At 37.4% G+C, this 14,910-nt stretch overlaps 1 protein-coding gene across 2 annotated transcripts in view; it reads left to right on the top strand.

Moving 5' to 3' along the window:
* The window catches only part of LOC150090421 (lysophosphatidylcholine acyltransferase 1-like), a 347,274-nt gene that overhangs the window by 274,714 nt on the left and 57,650 nt on the right, over nucleotides 1–14,910 (top strand). For both annotated transcript variants that reach the window (XM_090369114.1, XM_090369115.1), the window contains exons 12-13: nucleotides 2,686–2,839; nucleotides 14,299–14,397. In XM_090369114.1, coding sequence (XP_090225240.1) covers nucleotides 2,686–2,839; nucleotides 14,299–14,397 — 253 coding nt within the window. The remainder of the gene's footprint in view (nucleotides 1–2,685; nucleotides 2,840–14,298; nucleotides 14,398–14,910) is intronic.

Genomic DNA, 14,910 nt, shown 5'->3' with positions numbered 1-14,910 from the left:
AGTTTTCTGAGCAGTGCAGACAGGCTGCCAGAGTAGGTCATGGGGTATTGTCAATCATATACAGAAATTTTGCAAGCAATAAGGAGGTGATTATCCCCTTGTGTAAGGCAATGGTCAGGCCCACCTTGAGTATTGCGTACAGGTGTGGAAGCCTCATTTTAGGATGGATGTAGAGTTGCTAGAACGAGTACAGAGAAGGGAAACAAGACTGGTGCAAAGGGGTGCTCTATGAAGAAAGGCTTAAGTTCTGCAAATTGCAGCTCCTGTCTTGAATGGATTGAGCAGGCTCAGTGCTGATAGGATTCTTCCTCTTGCTCAGATTACAAACCTGAGGAGGCATAGATTCAAATCGAGGAAAGACAGTTATAGAATAGATGTGTGAAAGTTTGCCTTTAGCCAGCGGGTAGTTGATTGCTGGAACAAAGTTACATCTGTTGTTGTGGAAGTTGATAGCTTAAATCAGTGGTTTTTAACCGTGGTGCTGCGGCACCTTAAGTTGCTGCAGCGACATTCCAGGGATTAAGTTACTTAATCCCTGGATTTGGGTTTAAGTTACTTAAACTTATTATTGTTCTTTTTATTTATGTTTATTTCATTATAAAATGGTGTACAGTATCTTTTTAATTTTGTGGTCATTTATAATTGATGTTTACTTAGTACCTCTATATAAAGAATAAAATTATTATATATATATATATATATATAATTTGTATTATGAAATGTAATTTTTATAATTATATTATTGTAATAACTATCATATAACACATATATATATATATGGCACCTCCATAGCAAGATGGGCAGGAGCAGCAGTGCGTAGCACATGCTTCTTGATTAGACCGAGGTTCGAGCCCGTGACCACCAAATACGGAGAATGTGGAATGGTCAGGGAATGACCACCGCATATCCCCAGAGCAATATGCCCTTGGTTGCTAAATTGAGTAGATTGAGTAGGGGTGCTGTTATTAAAAAAGGGTTGAAAACCACTGGCTTAAATAAATTCTAGACAAACATCTGGAATGAATGGATCAGTGAAATAGGAAATTTTTTTTTTTTTTTTTTTTTTTTTTGGCGATGCTGTATAAGCTTGCTTTCTTACATCATGTGCCTCTGCTAATGCTAACTCTTGAGGCATGTGCAAGCATTACTTTGACCAATATTATCAGATAAACACACATTTTTATTAACCTTGTCCCCCCTCTAAACTAGCAGTTTCCCTGAACCTTTAAGGTATCCTCAATAATACTGGCAAAAACTCTTGCACCACCTTTGCTCCCGTCTCTGCAAAACAGATTCCTTCTACCTACAAGTACGAGCCAAGCTGATAGAAATTTTCTCCCAAAAGCCTTGCAGAGTCCTTCAAGTCTTAAGTTAATCCACAAGGTTTTCAGCATATAATACCTCCTATCGTGCCTGGGCAGAACTGCAGACACACAGACATTGTGACTCGTGGAATTTCTTCAGCCTGGTCCTATATTTGTTTAACAAATTGTCAGATTGTGCTTAATGTCATTAGTCCCCACTTGAATAATAATATTCTCTTTACACCCCTTAAAATCTGACAATCAGTTGGTGACATCATTAATAGTTGCTCTTTGCAGACATACCCTGGTTCTAGTCCACCAATCCTTATTACAAAAAATATTTCCTGTTTCCCTGATAAAACTAAGTCCTTTTGAACCAGAGTAGTTTGCACTTGGTTATTCTGTTCTGGAGCCCCGAATCCCGAGTGCATCACTTAGTATGTTGCAAGGGTCCTGAGTCCCTGATAAGCTCCCAGTTACATTATTCTTGAAGGCAAGCACCTGTTTTTCAGTGACTCAAATTGTTCTAGTAATGACCAAATTTTAACTTAAAATCGGTGACAAAGAAAAGAATCTCCATGTGGGCTAGGATTATCCACTAGGTTGACCTTGGAATACGTGCCTCTGGTTCCGCAAATGACTCACCCGGAAATTGCTATTGGCTGTTTCCAAGTTGGCGCATGCCTGTATTGGATACAGATTTGTTTAACTTGTTCACTGCTTCCTTACAGAAATATGCATTATTGGGTTTTTTTAATCCACTTGAAAGGAAAACCGGATGTTTTGGTCAAGCAACCTTTGCTAGAATCTGACTAGTTCAGTTATATGAGAAGAAAGCCCAAAAATGTCTTTGCTCTCTCCAATCCAGATTGACTGAATCCAATGGTTTTCAATCATTGGATTCAGTCAATATGAAAAAGTCTTAAGAAATCATTACACCTTCAACTTTTAGTTTTTATATTTAACAATAAACTGTTATAATTGAAATAAAGAAAGGCAATTATCTTGATTAGTTTCTCTTTCTTCTTTTTTACTTTTCTTCCTTTTCATATCATATTCATTGTACTGTATTTTATCAGAAGGAACAACATATGTCTTTTCTGCTAATCCAATTGTTTAGCATTAGAAGATTGTGCTAGATCTACTGTAGCTTTGTAATTTGACTCCAGTCACTAGTAAAAACATTCAAGAGAATATCTTTTCTAGTAATTAGCAGGATAAGTTTTGATATTGCACAATTCTCTCTCTTCAAACTTTCCCTATTGAATTATGGCCATTTAATTTAAAAGATATTTGAAAATTACACTGAAATTTCATGTTTATTATATAAACATCTTAATTCACCGTCAATATTGTTTAAGTTCAGTGTTGTCTTTTTCAGTACTTTAGAAAAGTTAGATATTATTGAGGAAACCAAAAAATTAAGGAACAGAATGGAAATATCAGGTGTGCATTGTACGTTGTCTGAATTTGCTCTTTTCATTGGTATAAAGATCACTGATGCATTGAAGGACTACTTCGATACATTAGATCAGGTAAAACATTTAAAATTTGTTTATTTCAAGCTATTACTTTTTATTACAAATTGTTACAAATTAAATGGATTAATAACTTTTTAGAAATGAGAAAACTGTGATTGACTGGGTTTTTTTTTTTTTTTTTTTTAAGTTTGGTTCCTTGCATCATTTGGCTTCTATAATGCTAATACTAAATATTATTATTGTGGTGACATATAATATATGTCACCACTTGTATGGTGACATGATTCGTTTAAAAACACATTAAAAGCTAATTCTGGAAAGGCTTAGATAACCAAGCTCAGTTGTGAATGAAATGTACAAAAGTGAAACTGGAAAGTATGAAATTAGCGACATATCAGAAGATTATTTATTAGAAACGCTTTCAAAAATAAAGGCAGGTAAGTTGCCTTTAGGCTTGAAAGCTGGGCATATGCCATCAACTCTGGCCATAAACCATTAAGGTTAATGGTTCAAGGCTGATTTAAATTTGTTTAAATAAACTAGATGATTATTATTTGTACCAGATTATTAGAGAAAATACTAGGGGTAAGACTATTCTTAACCTCATCATTACAGATGAATTAATGAAATCACAGGGCTTAAAATACAGAAACCATTGGCAGGTAGTGATCACAGCAGTCATCAGTTAGAAGGTGAACAAAGATGTTGTAGTAGTTAATGATAAAGCATGGGTTTTAATTTCAGAAGAGGGACCTTTGACAGATTAAGGCACTATATGGCATCTATTAATTGGGCAGATTGCAGAGTGAGGGCAAATACACTTGCATTATGGAATATCATTGAAGCAAAAATCACAGAAACCATGAACTCGTACATATCATTAAGAAAATATTGCAGGAGGAAGTACACCTCGGCATTCACTGTACCCTTCACAATTTCAAGACAACCAACCCCTCTCTGTGAAATACAGCCCCATATCATTTGATATACAGAATATGTCACTGTGGGGCGAAACAGTCAGGATGAAATTCTCATCCTCTTCTTTGTCTGACGGTCTGCTGGCTATCTGAACCAGGCAAGTTGAATTTTGCTCTTTTGCCTACTTTAGATGCTGAACTTTTGTTTTTTTCATCAAAAGTAGCTTTTTTCCTTGGGCTATGTGGTACTAATCCCAATGAGAAAAAGTATCTATGTACTGTAGCAGTACATTCCTTTACTCCTTTATCCTTCTCCCATGCTGTTTTGAGAAGTATCAATCAAGCTATCTTTTTGATATGCAGACGGAGCAGAAATCTGTACTGCACTGGAGAAAATAACAGCATTTTTACCATTAGCATTAGTAGTGACATATGATGCAAGAAAGGAAGCCGATACAGCATCAACAACAGCAAAAAAGAAAACCCTTCCCATTGCACCTTTCCAGTAGTTTGTGCAGTTCTTCATTGAATTTATTTGAGCTATCAGCTTTCACAATAACAGATGGAAGTTTGTTCCAGCAATGAACCAAACACTGGCCAAAGGAAAACTTTCACACATCTATTCCGAAACTATCCTTCCTCAACTTGAATTTATGACACCTCGTGTGCATAATATGAGCAAGAGTAAGATTCCCATCCACAATGAACTTTTCCAAACCATTCAAAGCCTTAAACACCTCAGTCAGATCACCTTGCAGGTGCCTAGTCACCAAACACTGAAATTTCTAGAACTGAACCTTTTGTTGGTAAGAGCACCGCTTTGTTCCCCTCACCAATCTCATTGCTCTTCTCTGTATTCATTCCAGCAGCTCTATATACTTACTAAAATTAGGCCTCCTGACCTAAGTCCTTATTCCTGCCAAAAAAATTCCTGTATATCATTGACAAAATCTCATGAGTAATCCTGATAGCCTGTCTGCACTGCTCAGAGAACGTCATATCTGACTGCACAGTTACCCCCTAGATCTTTTTCATTTTCCACTACCCTTAGTGTAGTACCACACAGTTATTAACAGTAATATAGTAACCCTAGGGTTACTGCTATTACTAGGTAACCCTAGGGTAACACAGTTATTACTAGGTAACCCTAGAGTAACATAATAACTGTGTGCAGTACTATTACTACTGCATATAAATAACCCTTATGTGCAGTAGTAATAGTAGTAGTAGTCATTAGCATTAGTAGAGGCAAATGATGCAAGAAAAGTAGCTTATACAGCATCAACCAAAAAAAAAAACAAAAAAAACCTGCCTCCCTCCCTACCTATTCATCCACTCCATTAGTTTGTCTAGTTTTTCCTTGAATTTATTCCAGCTATTAACTTCCACAACATCAGAGACAAATTTGTTCCAGCAATCAACCACCAATTGACTAAAAGCAAACTTTCTTCAAACTTTATTCTCCTTCCTCAGTTTGAATTTATGCCTCCTCAAGTGCATAATCTGAGGAGGAGAAAGAATTCCATCAGCCTTGTGCTTGCTCAAGCCATTCAAGGCCTTATACACCTCAATCAGATCAGCTCGCAGGTGCATAGCCTTCAGACACTGCAATTTGAAGAACTGAAGCCTTTCTTGGTTAATAGCAGTACCCTTTGTTCCCCTCACCAATCTTATTGCCCCTCTCTATACCTGCTCAAGCAGCTGTAGAGTACTCAAGGTGCAGCCTGACCTTATACAATGCAATAATCACTTCCTTACCTCTGCTAGACAAATTCCTGTATATCATTGACAAAACTCCATGAGCTGTGTTGGCAGCATGTCTGCACTGTCAGAGAACTTCGTATCTGAGACTGCACAATTATTCCCAGGCCTTTTTCATTACCCACTGTCCTGAATGTAGTTGCACACAGCTAGTATGTTGCAATGTGGTTACTGCTACCCATATTCAGTACTTTACATTTAGTATTAGCATTATAGAGGCAAATGATGCAAGAAAGCAAGCTGATATAGTATCAGCCAAAATACCATAACATTCAGCTTGTTCAATCAATCTATTCAAGGCTTTAAACAGCTTCATCAGATACTCCTGCAGGCACCTGGTCTCAAGATGCTGCAATTTTCAGAACTGAAGCCTTTCTAGGTAAGAGCACCCTTTTGTTCCCTTCACCAATCTGGTTGCCATTCTCTGCACTCATTCCAGCAGATCTATATTCTTTCTAAACTGAGGCATCCAGACCTGTATACTGTACTCACTCGAGATGCGGCCTATCCATGGCCTTATACAAAGGGATAATCACCTCCTTTTCCCTGCTAGCAAAGTTTCTGTATATAATTGATAAAACCCCACAAGCTGTCCTGGCAACATATCTACACTGCATTGAGAATTTTGGGTTTGACTGCACAATTACCCCCAGGTCTTATTCATTCTCCACTACCCTGAGTGTAGTATCACAGAGTTGATAAGTTACTCTGGTGTTACTGTTACCTGTGTGCAACACCTTCATTTGTCAATGTTAAACTTTAACTACCATTTCTGAGCCCATCGACCCAATTTTGCTAGATCTTATTGCAGTAGCTCCCACTGATGACTGTTGTTAACTACCCTGCCAACCTTTGTATCATCTGAAAACTTAGATGTTAAGCCTGATAGATGGTAACCCTTTCATAGTAATGGTAATTAGATGGTAATCCTTTCATAGTAACCAATCAGATTGGTCAAACAAGATTTCCGTTAACAAACCTGTGCTGTGTTTGAAGTATAATTGTGGACTTGTCTAGATAATTCTGCATTACTCTTACTATTGACTCAATTATTTTCTCTGCAAAAGAAGTTAACCTAAAAAGTCTGTCATTACTCGTGTAACCCTTTGATCCCCTTTTGCGGATTGAGGATACATTTGCATATCTCCAGTTCATGGAAACCTAACATGAATCCAAGGATGCTCTCATAATTATGGCTAACGGTGTGCCTACTTCCTTCGCTGCCTCCCTTAATATAACTAGATAGATCCCATCCACCTTGAATGTCTTTCTTATGTTTAACTTTAACAATTTATCTTCCACTTTCCTCTCAGTTATTACTTTAGCTCCCTGTTAATTTGATAAACTTCTGGCATCCAACCCCCCCACAGAATTCCTAATGTGTGGATGTAGATGCAAAATACTCATTCAGTTTGTCAGCTACCTGAGCAGGGGAAGGCGCCTCCGTAGCCAGGTGGGCAGGAGCAGCAGTGCGTAGCACACGCTTCTTGATTAGACCGGGGTTCGAGTCCATGACCACCAAATACGGAGGATGTGAAAAGGTCATTGAATGACCACCACACATCCCCTGAGCAATATGGCCTTAGTTGCTAATGCTCCTAAAAACCAAACAACAACAACAACCTGAGCAGGATCATCAACAGTTGAACCATCAATATCCAGTGGACCAATCTGATTCATTCCCTTCCTTTTAGAGTTAACATAAGTAAATAAGTCCTTGCTATTTTTCTTTGCATCCTTTGCCAAAGATTTGTCATAATATGCCTTTGCTTGCCTGACCTCCTTTGTGAATTGATTACAGACTAGTTTGTATCTACCATTGACTTCTGTGTCAATAATAATTTATATCCATTCCATGCATTTTTCTTCTCTGCCACAAGTGTCATTAGTTCTTCAGACATCCATTTAGGTCTGTACCTTGAACACTATTTCTTAGTTGGTATGAAAAGCCTAGTAGCATTCTACGATACATTCCTTGAATGCTTGCGATTTAGAATTTGCTGACGGTAACATCATCTCAGACCATGTAGTCACCTTTACGAAAGCCCTCCATTTACTCTTGATGGTAGTTACATCTTTAAGTAAATCCCAAATCAATACACTGTGATCACTGCCATCTAATTGTTCTTTTATGTACTGATGCTTAAAGCATGAATCAGATCTGATTCATGCTTTAAGCTGATAATCAGATCAAGGCAGTATTACTCCTTTTGGTTGCCTCTCTAACATGTTGCTGTAGAAAACAGTCATCATCAAATAAATCCACAAAATTCTTGTTAGTATATGAGTGATGAATCCACAAGTTCCAGTCAATACCTGGAAAGATGAACTATTTCCTCTAACTCAGTAAACTGACTCAACATTGCACTGGCCACCCATGACAACTAGATGCCCTGTCTTAGATTTTGTGTTTGGCTGTCTTAGATCTTATCTGCTACATTGTACCCCCCCCCCCATATTAAAATACCACATTGCTTATATTTGAGTGACACTACATTTCTGATATACCAATGTATGCATTTGATGTCTTGACCACCACTTCAAATTCATCAAATTTATTTACTATGCTCCTAACCTTGGTGTACATTCAAGTATACATGCACCTGTTTTTTCATATACAATGTACTTACCTTACCATAACACAGTCCATGTATTTACGTGTTTCATGATGACTCCCAGCAATCCTTGAAATCCCCTACACCTTTCTTCCAATAGAAGCAGTTCAAGAATCACTTTCACCTCTGCCTGCAGCTGTTCTTAATCTATTAGTTTGTGTATCTCCCCAAGCTAGCTGTTTCCCTATCCATCTAACACTGCTCTGATAGCATCAGCAAATATTCTTGCACCCTTTTTATTTAAGTGTATCCCATCCCTGTAGAAGCAATCTCTCCTAATAACAAGCACAGACTATGCCGTGAAAAATTCTGCCCCATGAGTAATGCACAGTCTCTCCAGGGCCGAACTGATTGGGCAAAATCTGGGCACAATGCTGTTATCATATACTCTATCCTGTCATTTCTGGGCAGAATTGCAGACATTTGCTAATTTAAGTTTGACTCGCCACTTTTTTTCAACTTTGCCCTGTAATTATTAAGTAAGTCTACAGATCTCCAACATGTAATGTCATTGGCACCAACGTGTACAACATTACCTTTTGTGCCTCGGTTGATATCTGCTTTATAACACTTTTGCTCCTGGCAGACATACTCATCCACCTATCCTTTTAGCACAATTTATCTCCTGTTTCCCTGAAAGAGAGTAACCGCCAACAACCAGCTCATGTGAGACCAGTACTTTCTGCCTCGGTGGTTGCCATTGTGGTACCTGATGATCACATGCAATATCTGGCATTGATGTCGGCAGCTGAGAGCTTGACCTCCAATTTAAATCCTTCAAGGGTATCCATCAAGTTCTTCAAGCTCTTATAAAGACCCATAACCATGCTGAGTTGGCACCTAATTTCCTCACACTCAAGAAAGTAGACAAAGAAGCCACTAGGCTTTTTATGCAAATGAAGAAATACTGTTCAAAGCCTAGATCTAAATGGATGTCATATGATCTATTGAGACATGTAGCACAGAAGAAAAGTGCATGGGATGCATTATAAATTATCAGGTGATACAGATGCTTATGGTAAATATAATTAATTCACATTAATTATATTATGGTAAATATAATTAATTCACAAAGGAGATTAGTCAAGCTAAGGCAGATTATGAGAGGTCTCTGGCAAAGAAAGCAAAGAAAAACAAAGTGGTGTATGGTTATATTAACAGTAGAAGGAAAGGTTGAATCACATTAGGACACTTGATGACTATGAGTTAACCGTTCATGACCCAGCTCAGATTGCAGACATACTGAATAGGTATTTTGCATCTACATTCACACATCAGGAATTCTTTAGGAAGGGGATGCCAGAAGTTTATCAAAGTCTAACGAGGAACTAAATGACTTTGTGATAACTGAAAGGAAAGTGGAAGAGAAATTTTTGAAGATGGTCATAAAAACAGAACTTGGGGTGAATGGAATAATTATGAGAGCATAATTATGGCCAATTTTAACTATTATAACTATCAGCATAATTATGAGAGCATCCTTGGATTCGAGGAAGGTCCCTATGGACTGGAGATGTGCAAATATATCCCCAATTCTTAAAGGGGAATCAAAAGATGATGATTGAATGATTACAGGCCTGTTAATTTAATGTCTATTCCAGGAAAAATAATTGAATCACTGGTTGAAGTAATGGAAGATAATCGGGACAGGCATGCAGTTATACTACAATCACAGCATAGAAGACTTTTGATACTGTTGCACATAAAAGACTGCTGTACAAACTGCAGCAATGTGGCATTAAGGGCAAATTACTGCTATGGACAAAGGGATGTTTAAGCGTAAGAAGACAGAGTAGTTCTCAACGGGCACTGCTTTTCTTGGAATAATATTATTAGTGGAGTTCCCCAGGTTCAGTGCCATGCCTTTTGTTGATTTCAATATTTATCAGTGATATTGATTAAGGTATATCAGGCTTAAAGTCTAAATTTGTAAATGATACAACAGTGATTAGGGTGAACTGCGGCAACAAGATCTTGAAAACTTGGATTGATGGGCTGAGATGTCGATGGCAGTTGAAGTTTAACATTGACAAATGCAAGGTACTGTACTGCCTATGGATAAGCAGTTACCCCAGAGTAACTTATCAACTGTGTGATACTACACTCAAGATAGGGGAGAATGAAAAAGACCTGGGGTAATTGTGCAGTCAGACATGAAATACTCTGAGCAGTGCAGGCATGCTGCCAGGACAGCTCATGGAGTTTTGTCAAGGATGTACAGAAACTTTGCTAGCGCCAATAAGGAGGTAATTATCCCTCTGTATGAAGCCATGGTTAGGCTGCATCTTGAGTATTGTATACAGGTCTGGAGGCCTCACTTTAGAAAGTATGTAGATCTGCTGGAACAGGTGCAAAGAAGAACAACCAGACTGGTGAAGGGAACAAATGGGTGCTCTTACCTCTCACTTTTTGCAAATTGCAGCATCTCGAGATTAGGCCACCTATAAGGAGATCTGATTGCAGTGTTTAAAGCCTTGAATGGATTGAGTAAGCTGACTGTTAATGGAATTCTTTCACTTGCCGAGACTACACACATGAGAGTGGATAAATTCAATTTGCAGAAGGATGGTTGCAGGTTAGATGTGCAGAAGTTTGCCTTCAGCCAACAGATGGATGGGTTGAATAAATTCATGGAAGAACGAGACAAATTCTTGGAGGGTATGGATGGATAAACTGTGGGGTGGGTGGGGTTTTTTTTTTTTTGCTGATGCTATATAAACTTGCTTTGTTGCATCATTTGCCACTACTACTACTATTGTTTACATCATGTTTGCGCAAAGATGCCCCCCTTTGGTAATATCATATTCCATTCCTGATAGCTCTGCAAACATGAAAAAAACCATACATTTCATAAGGCTATGATTCAGAGGACAGCCCCCCCCCCACCCTCAGTTCTCCCTATATTCTCGACACTCTCACTATCTTAAGCCTTTTGTTTTGCTGATCTGGTCTTAGACACAATGATTTTTGTTCAGATTCAATGCAGTAGAGCGTCAGTTATCCGAAATAATTAATGTCAGACCTCTTCTGGGTTGCAAAATTTTCCAGATAATCGAACATAAAGTAAAATTAAATAAAGTCTGTGATAATGTATTAAGATAAAAGAAAAAGACTTTAAATAGCGTGGGAAAATGAATAATAATAATAACTTACTAGGGGACTTCACCTCCTGCTCGCCAACCCCCACACACGGGGTTGTTGGCGAGCAAAGTGACGTAATTTCCCTGCTCACTTGTACCGCGCGACCAGTATCTCTCATCTCCCATTAGCTACCCCACCACACGACATTCTCAAATTGGAATAAATATCACTATGTAATTATTTACCTGCATTTACATAGGACACTTAGGAAATGACCTTTTGCTTAGGGTTCCATAATGCATGAAGAATATTGTTGCATCCAAAAGAGCAGGAGTAAATTTAACTAAACTATTTACAAACTATACAAATATTTAAAATATTTACAAAATACTAAAATATTTACAAATATTCAAACTATATGTGCCCCTTCATCGGCTGACATTACAATAGAACATTAATTGATGCTGTGCGTGGTCATGTATTACAGAGTGAAGCACCTGACGAGGTTGGTGAACATTATAGAGGCGGTTGTCTTTCAATGGAAGACAATGTAATTATTGTCCCTCCCTCTTCTCACATTGGCTCGAAAAAATATCACTAGGAGGAAAGCATTTTTAACATATAGAGAGATACATAAAAACTTGCACATTTACATATGTATGTATATTCAAATAGCTATTTTTCTGCAAATTTTATGTGAAAAAAAATTTAGTAATTTTTTTAAAACAATGTTCAATTGTTTTTTGTTTCGTTGACAATATTGTAAAACAACTGAGAAAAATAATAAATTGCACAGTTTCAGGCCGATATTATTCTTACCAAATCTGGGGCTAAACTAAACATAATATGAAATGAAGGGAACAAAACATGTCACAGAAGTGAATGACTAAACTCTATCACTCATAGTTTCCGAGAAATCTCAGCAGTCCTAATCTAACATTTCACCAGCTATACAACGTAAAAAAAAAAAAAAGACAGAAATACTCTCATAGATTAATAAACATTTGTCTTAAATACTACAATTAATTAAAAAAAAAAAAAAAAAAAGAAGAAGAAGAAGAAGAAGAAAAATCAGCCCTTCAAATTATTCCGGATAACTGACATTCTACTGTATTATTAAAAATATTTCATTGGATTTATATACCTGATATAACCAGAGAAACGTACCAATTGTTTGGTACTATACTTAGGGGTAGAAAATGAAAAAAATCTGGGCTTAATTGTGCAGTCAGATATGAAGTTTTCTGAGCAGTGCAGACAGACTGCAAGAGCAGGTCATGGGGTTTTGTCAATGATATACAGGAATTTTGTTAGCAGGGAAAAGGAGGTGATTATCCCTTTGTATAAGGCAATGGTCAGGCTTCAAGTACTCACCAGATGTGAGGAAGCCTGAGGCTTAGGCTGCACCAGCCAAAAAAAATTTCTGAGTCACCCTGAGAGAAAGAGAGAGAAAAGAATGCTGATATCCAGATCAGGACCCTGGGTGTGCCAAGCCCATACTCACCAGATGTGAGCCCCTACAGTTGATACATTACTCAGGGTTTACTGCTACCCATATGCAGTACTTTACATTTGTCAATGTTAAACTTCAGTTGCCACCTCTCAATCCATCTGCTCTACTTTTTTAGATCCTGTTACAGGAGATTGCCATCATTAACAACCCTGCCAACCTTTGAATCGTCTGCAAACTTTAGCCTGATATACCTTCATCAATATCATTGATAAATACAGAAAGCAACAATGGACCCAACACGGACCCTTGGGTGACACCGCTAATAACATTAGTCCACAAAGAGCAGTGTTCGTTGATTACCACTCTCTGTCTTCTCCCACTCAACCATCCCTTTATCCATATTGGCAACTTGTCCTTAATGCCACACTGCGCCAACTTGTAGAGTAGTTTTCCATGTGCAACAGTATCTAAAGCTTTCCTGAAATCCAAGTATATGACATCAAAATTATTTTTTGCATCCATTTCCTTTGTGACCTCATTGTAGTATCCAATAAAACTTGTCAGACAAGACGTTCCCTTAATAAACCAATGTCTGAACTATAACTGCAGTGTTGTCTAGATGGTCCTGCAGTACTTCCTTAACCAATACCTCCATTAATTTTCCCAGAACAAAAGTTAAACAAACAGGTTTGTGATTACTTGTGTCACCCTTTGTGAATTGTGGACACATTTGGACATCTCCAGTCCATGGGGGACCTTCCCTGAGTCCAAGGAAGCATTCATAATTATGGCTAGGGGTTTGCTTACTTTCTTTGCTGACTCCTTTAATATAACTAGATTGATCTCATCTACCCCAGGTACTTTTTTTATGTTTAACTTCAACAATTTCTCCTCCACTTTGCTCTCAATTATTACAAAATGATTTAGCTTCCTGCCAGATTTTGATAAATTTCTGGCATTCCCCTCCTTGAATATCTCCTCGTGTGAATGTAGATGCAAAATATTCATTGTTTGCCAGCTACGGCAGGATCATAAACAGTTGAACCATTGATATCAAGTGGACCAATCCTATTCATTCCCTTCCTTCTAGTGTACATAAGTGAAGAACTCTTTGCTGTTTTTCTTTGCATATTTTGCCAAGAATTTCTTGTAATCTGCCTTTGCCTGTCTAACCTCTTTTGTGACATCATTACAGACCAGCTTATATCTACCATATACTTCTGTGTCATCTGATAGTTTGTATGCATTCCAAGCAATTTTCTTCTCTGCTATGAGTCTCGCTAGTTCATTTGACATCCATTTAGGTCTAACCTTGAACAATATTTCTTAGTTGGTATGAAAAGCCTAGTAGCTTCCAAGATTATTTCTTGAATGCTTTCCATTTGAATTTCCTGTTGGTAACATCATCAGTTGGTCCCACTGTGTAAAATTTAAAAACTGTTTGAGACAACTGTAGTCACCTTAACGAAAGCAAAAACCCTTTCCTTTACCCCTGATGGTAGTTACATCTTTGAGTAAATTCCACATCAACACACTTATCAGTGTTTACCCTAATCAGTTTACTCTATATTATCACATATTACCCACTATGTGAATAGATAATTTTTTTTTAACTTATGCATTAAATATATAAATATATTTGCATTGAAGATTTAACTAATTCAGCAGTGTTTATTTCATTTACAGCCATTAATTGGGAAAATAGATATCAGAAGTTATATTGCTGGACTATGGTTACTTAAAACAGATGTTGATATTATGGAACGATTGAACAATTCATTTAGGGTATGTATCAAACACTGTTTGTGATAGGTGACACTAATGTAGAAGCTGTTTTAGAGCAACTAAATATAATTATACTGATCGCAGGGAGGTGGGGGAATGGGTAGTTTGAAAATGCAAATTATAGAAAATATTTATGATATCTATAGTCTTTGAACTTTGGTATAGATTTTTTTAGCATATCATGTCTTCATCTTAAATTGGTTCTCTTACCCAAAATTCTAAGTAACTTTAAAAATTATAAAAAAAGTAAAAAGAGATGCTAGATTAGCCTTGTTAACCAAATTTTAAGCACAGAACAGAAGGAACTGGAAAGTTGCTCAAATTGCTGGAGAGGCCTTCATCCTGTAGTGGATTGATAATGGCTGATGATGATGAACCAAATTTTTAGCCTCCATGTCATCAGCAAATTGTGATAGCCTTGCCTGTATTCCCTTGTAATTTCATTAATGAAGATTGGAAACAAGGGAGGGAGAGTTTAATAGGTTTTCATGTGAGCTCTGTTTCTGAGCCTGA

This window comes from Mastigoproctus giganteus, chromosome 2, assembly GCF_048544385.1.
Source record: "Mastigoproctus giganteus isolate SK-2022 chromosome 2, ASM4854438v1, whole genome shotgun sequence".
NCBI lineage: Eukaryota > Metazoa > Arthropoda > Arachnida > Uropygi > Thelyphonidae > Mastigoproctus > Mastigoproctus giganteus.
Note: the sequence above shows the minus strand (reverse complement) of the source record. Positions and strands in the feature narration are given on the sequence as shown.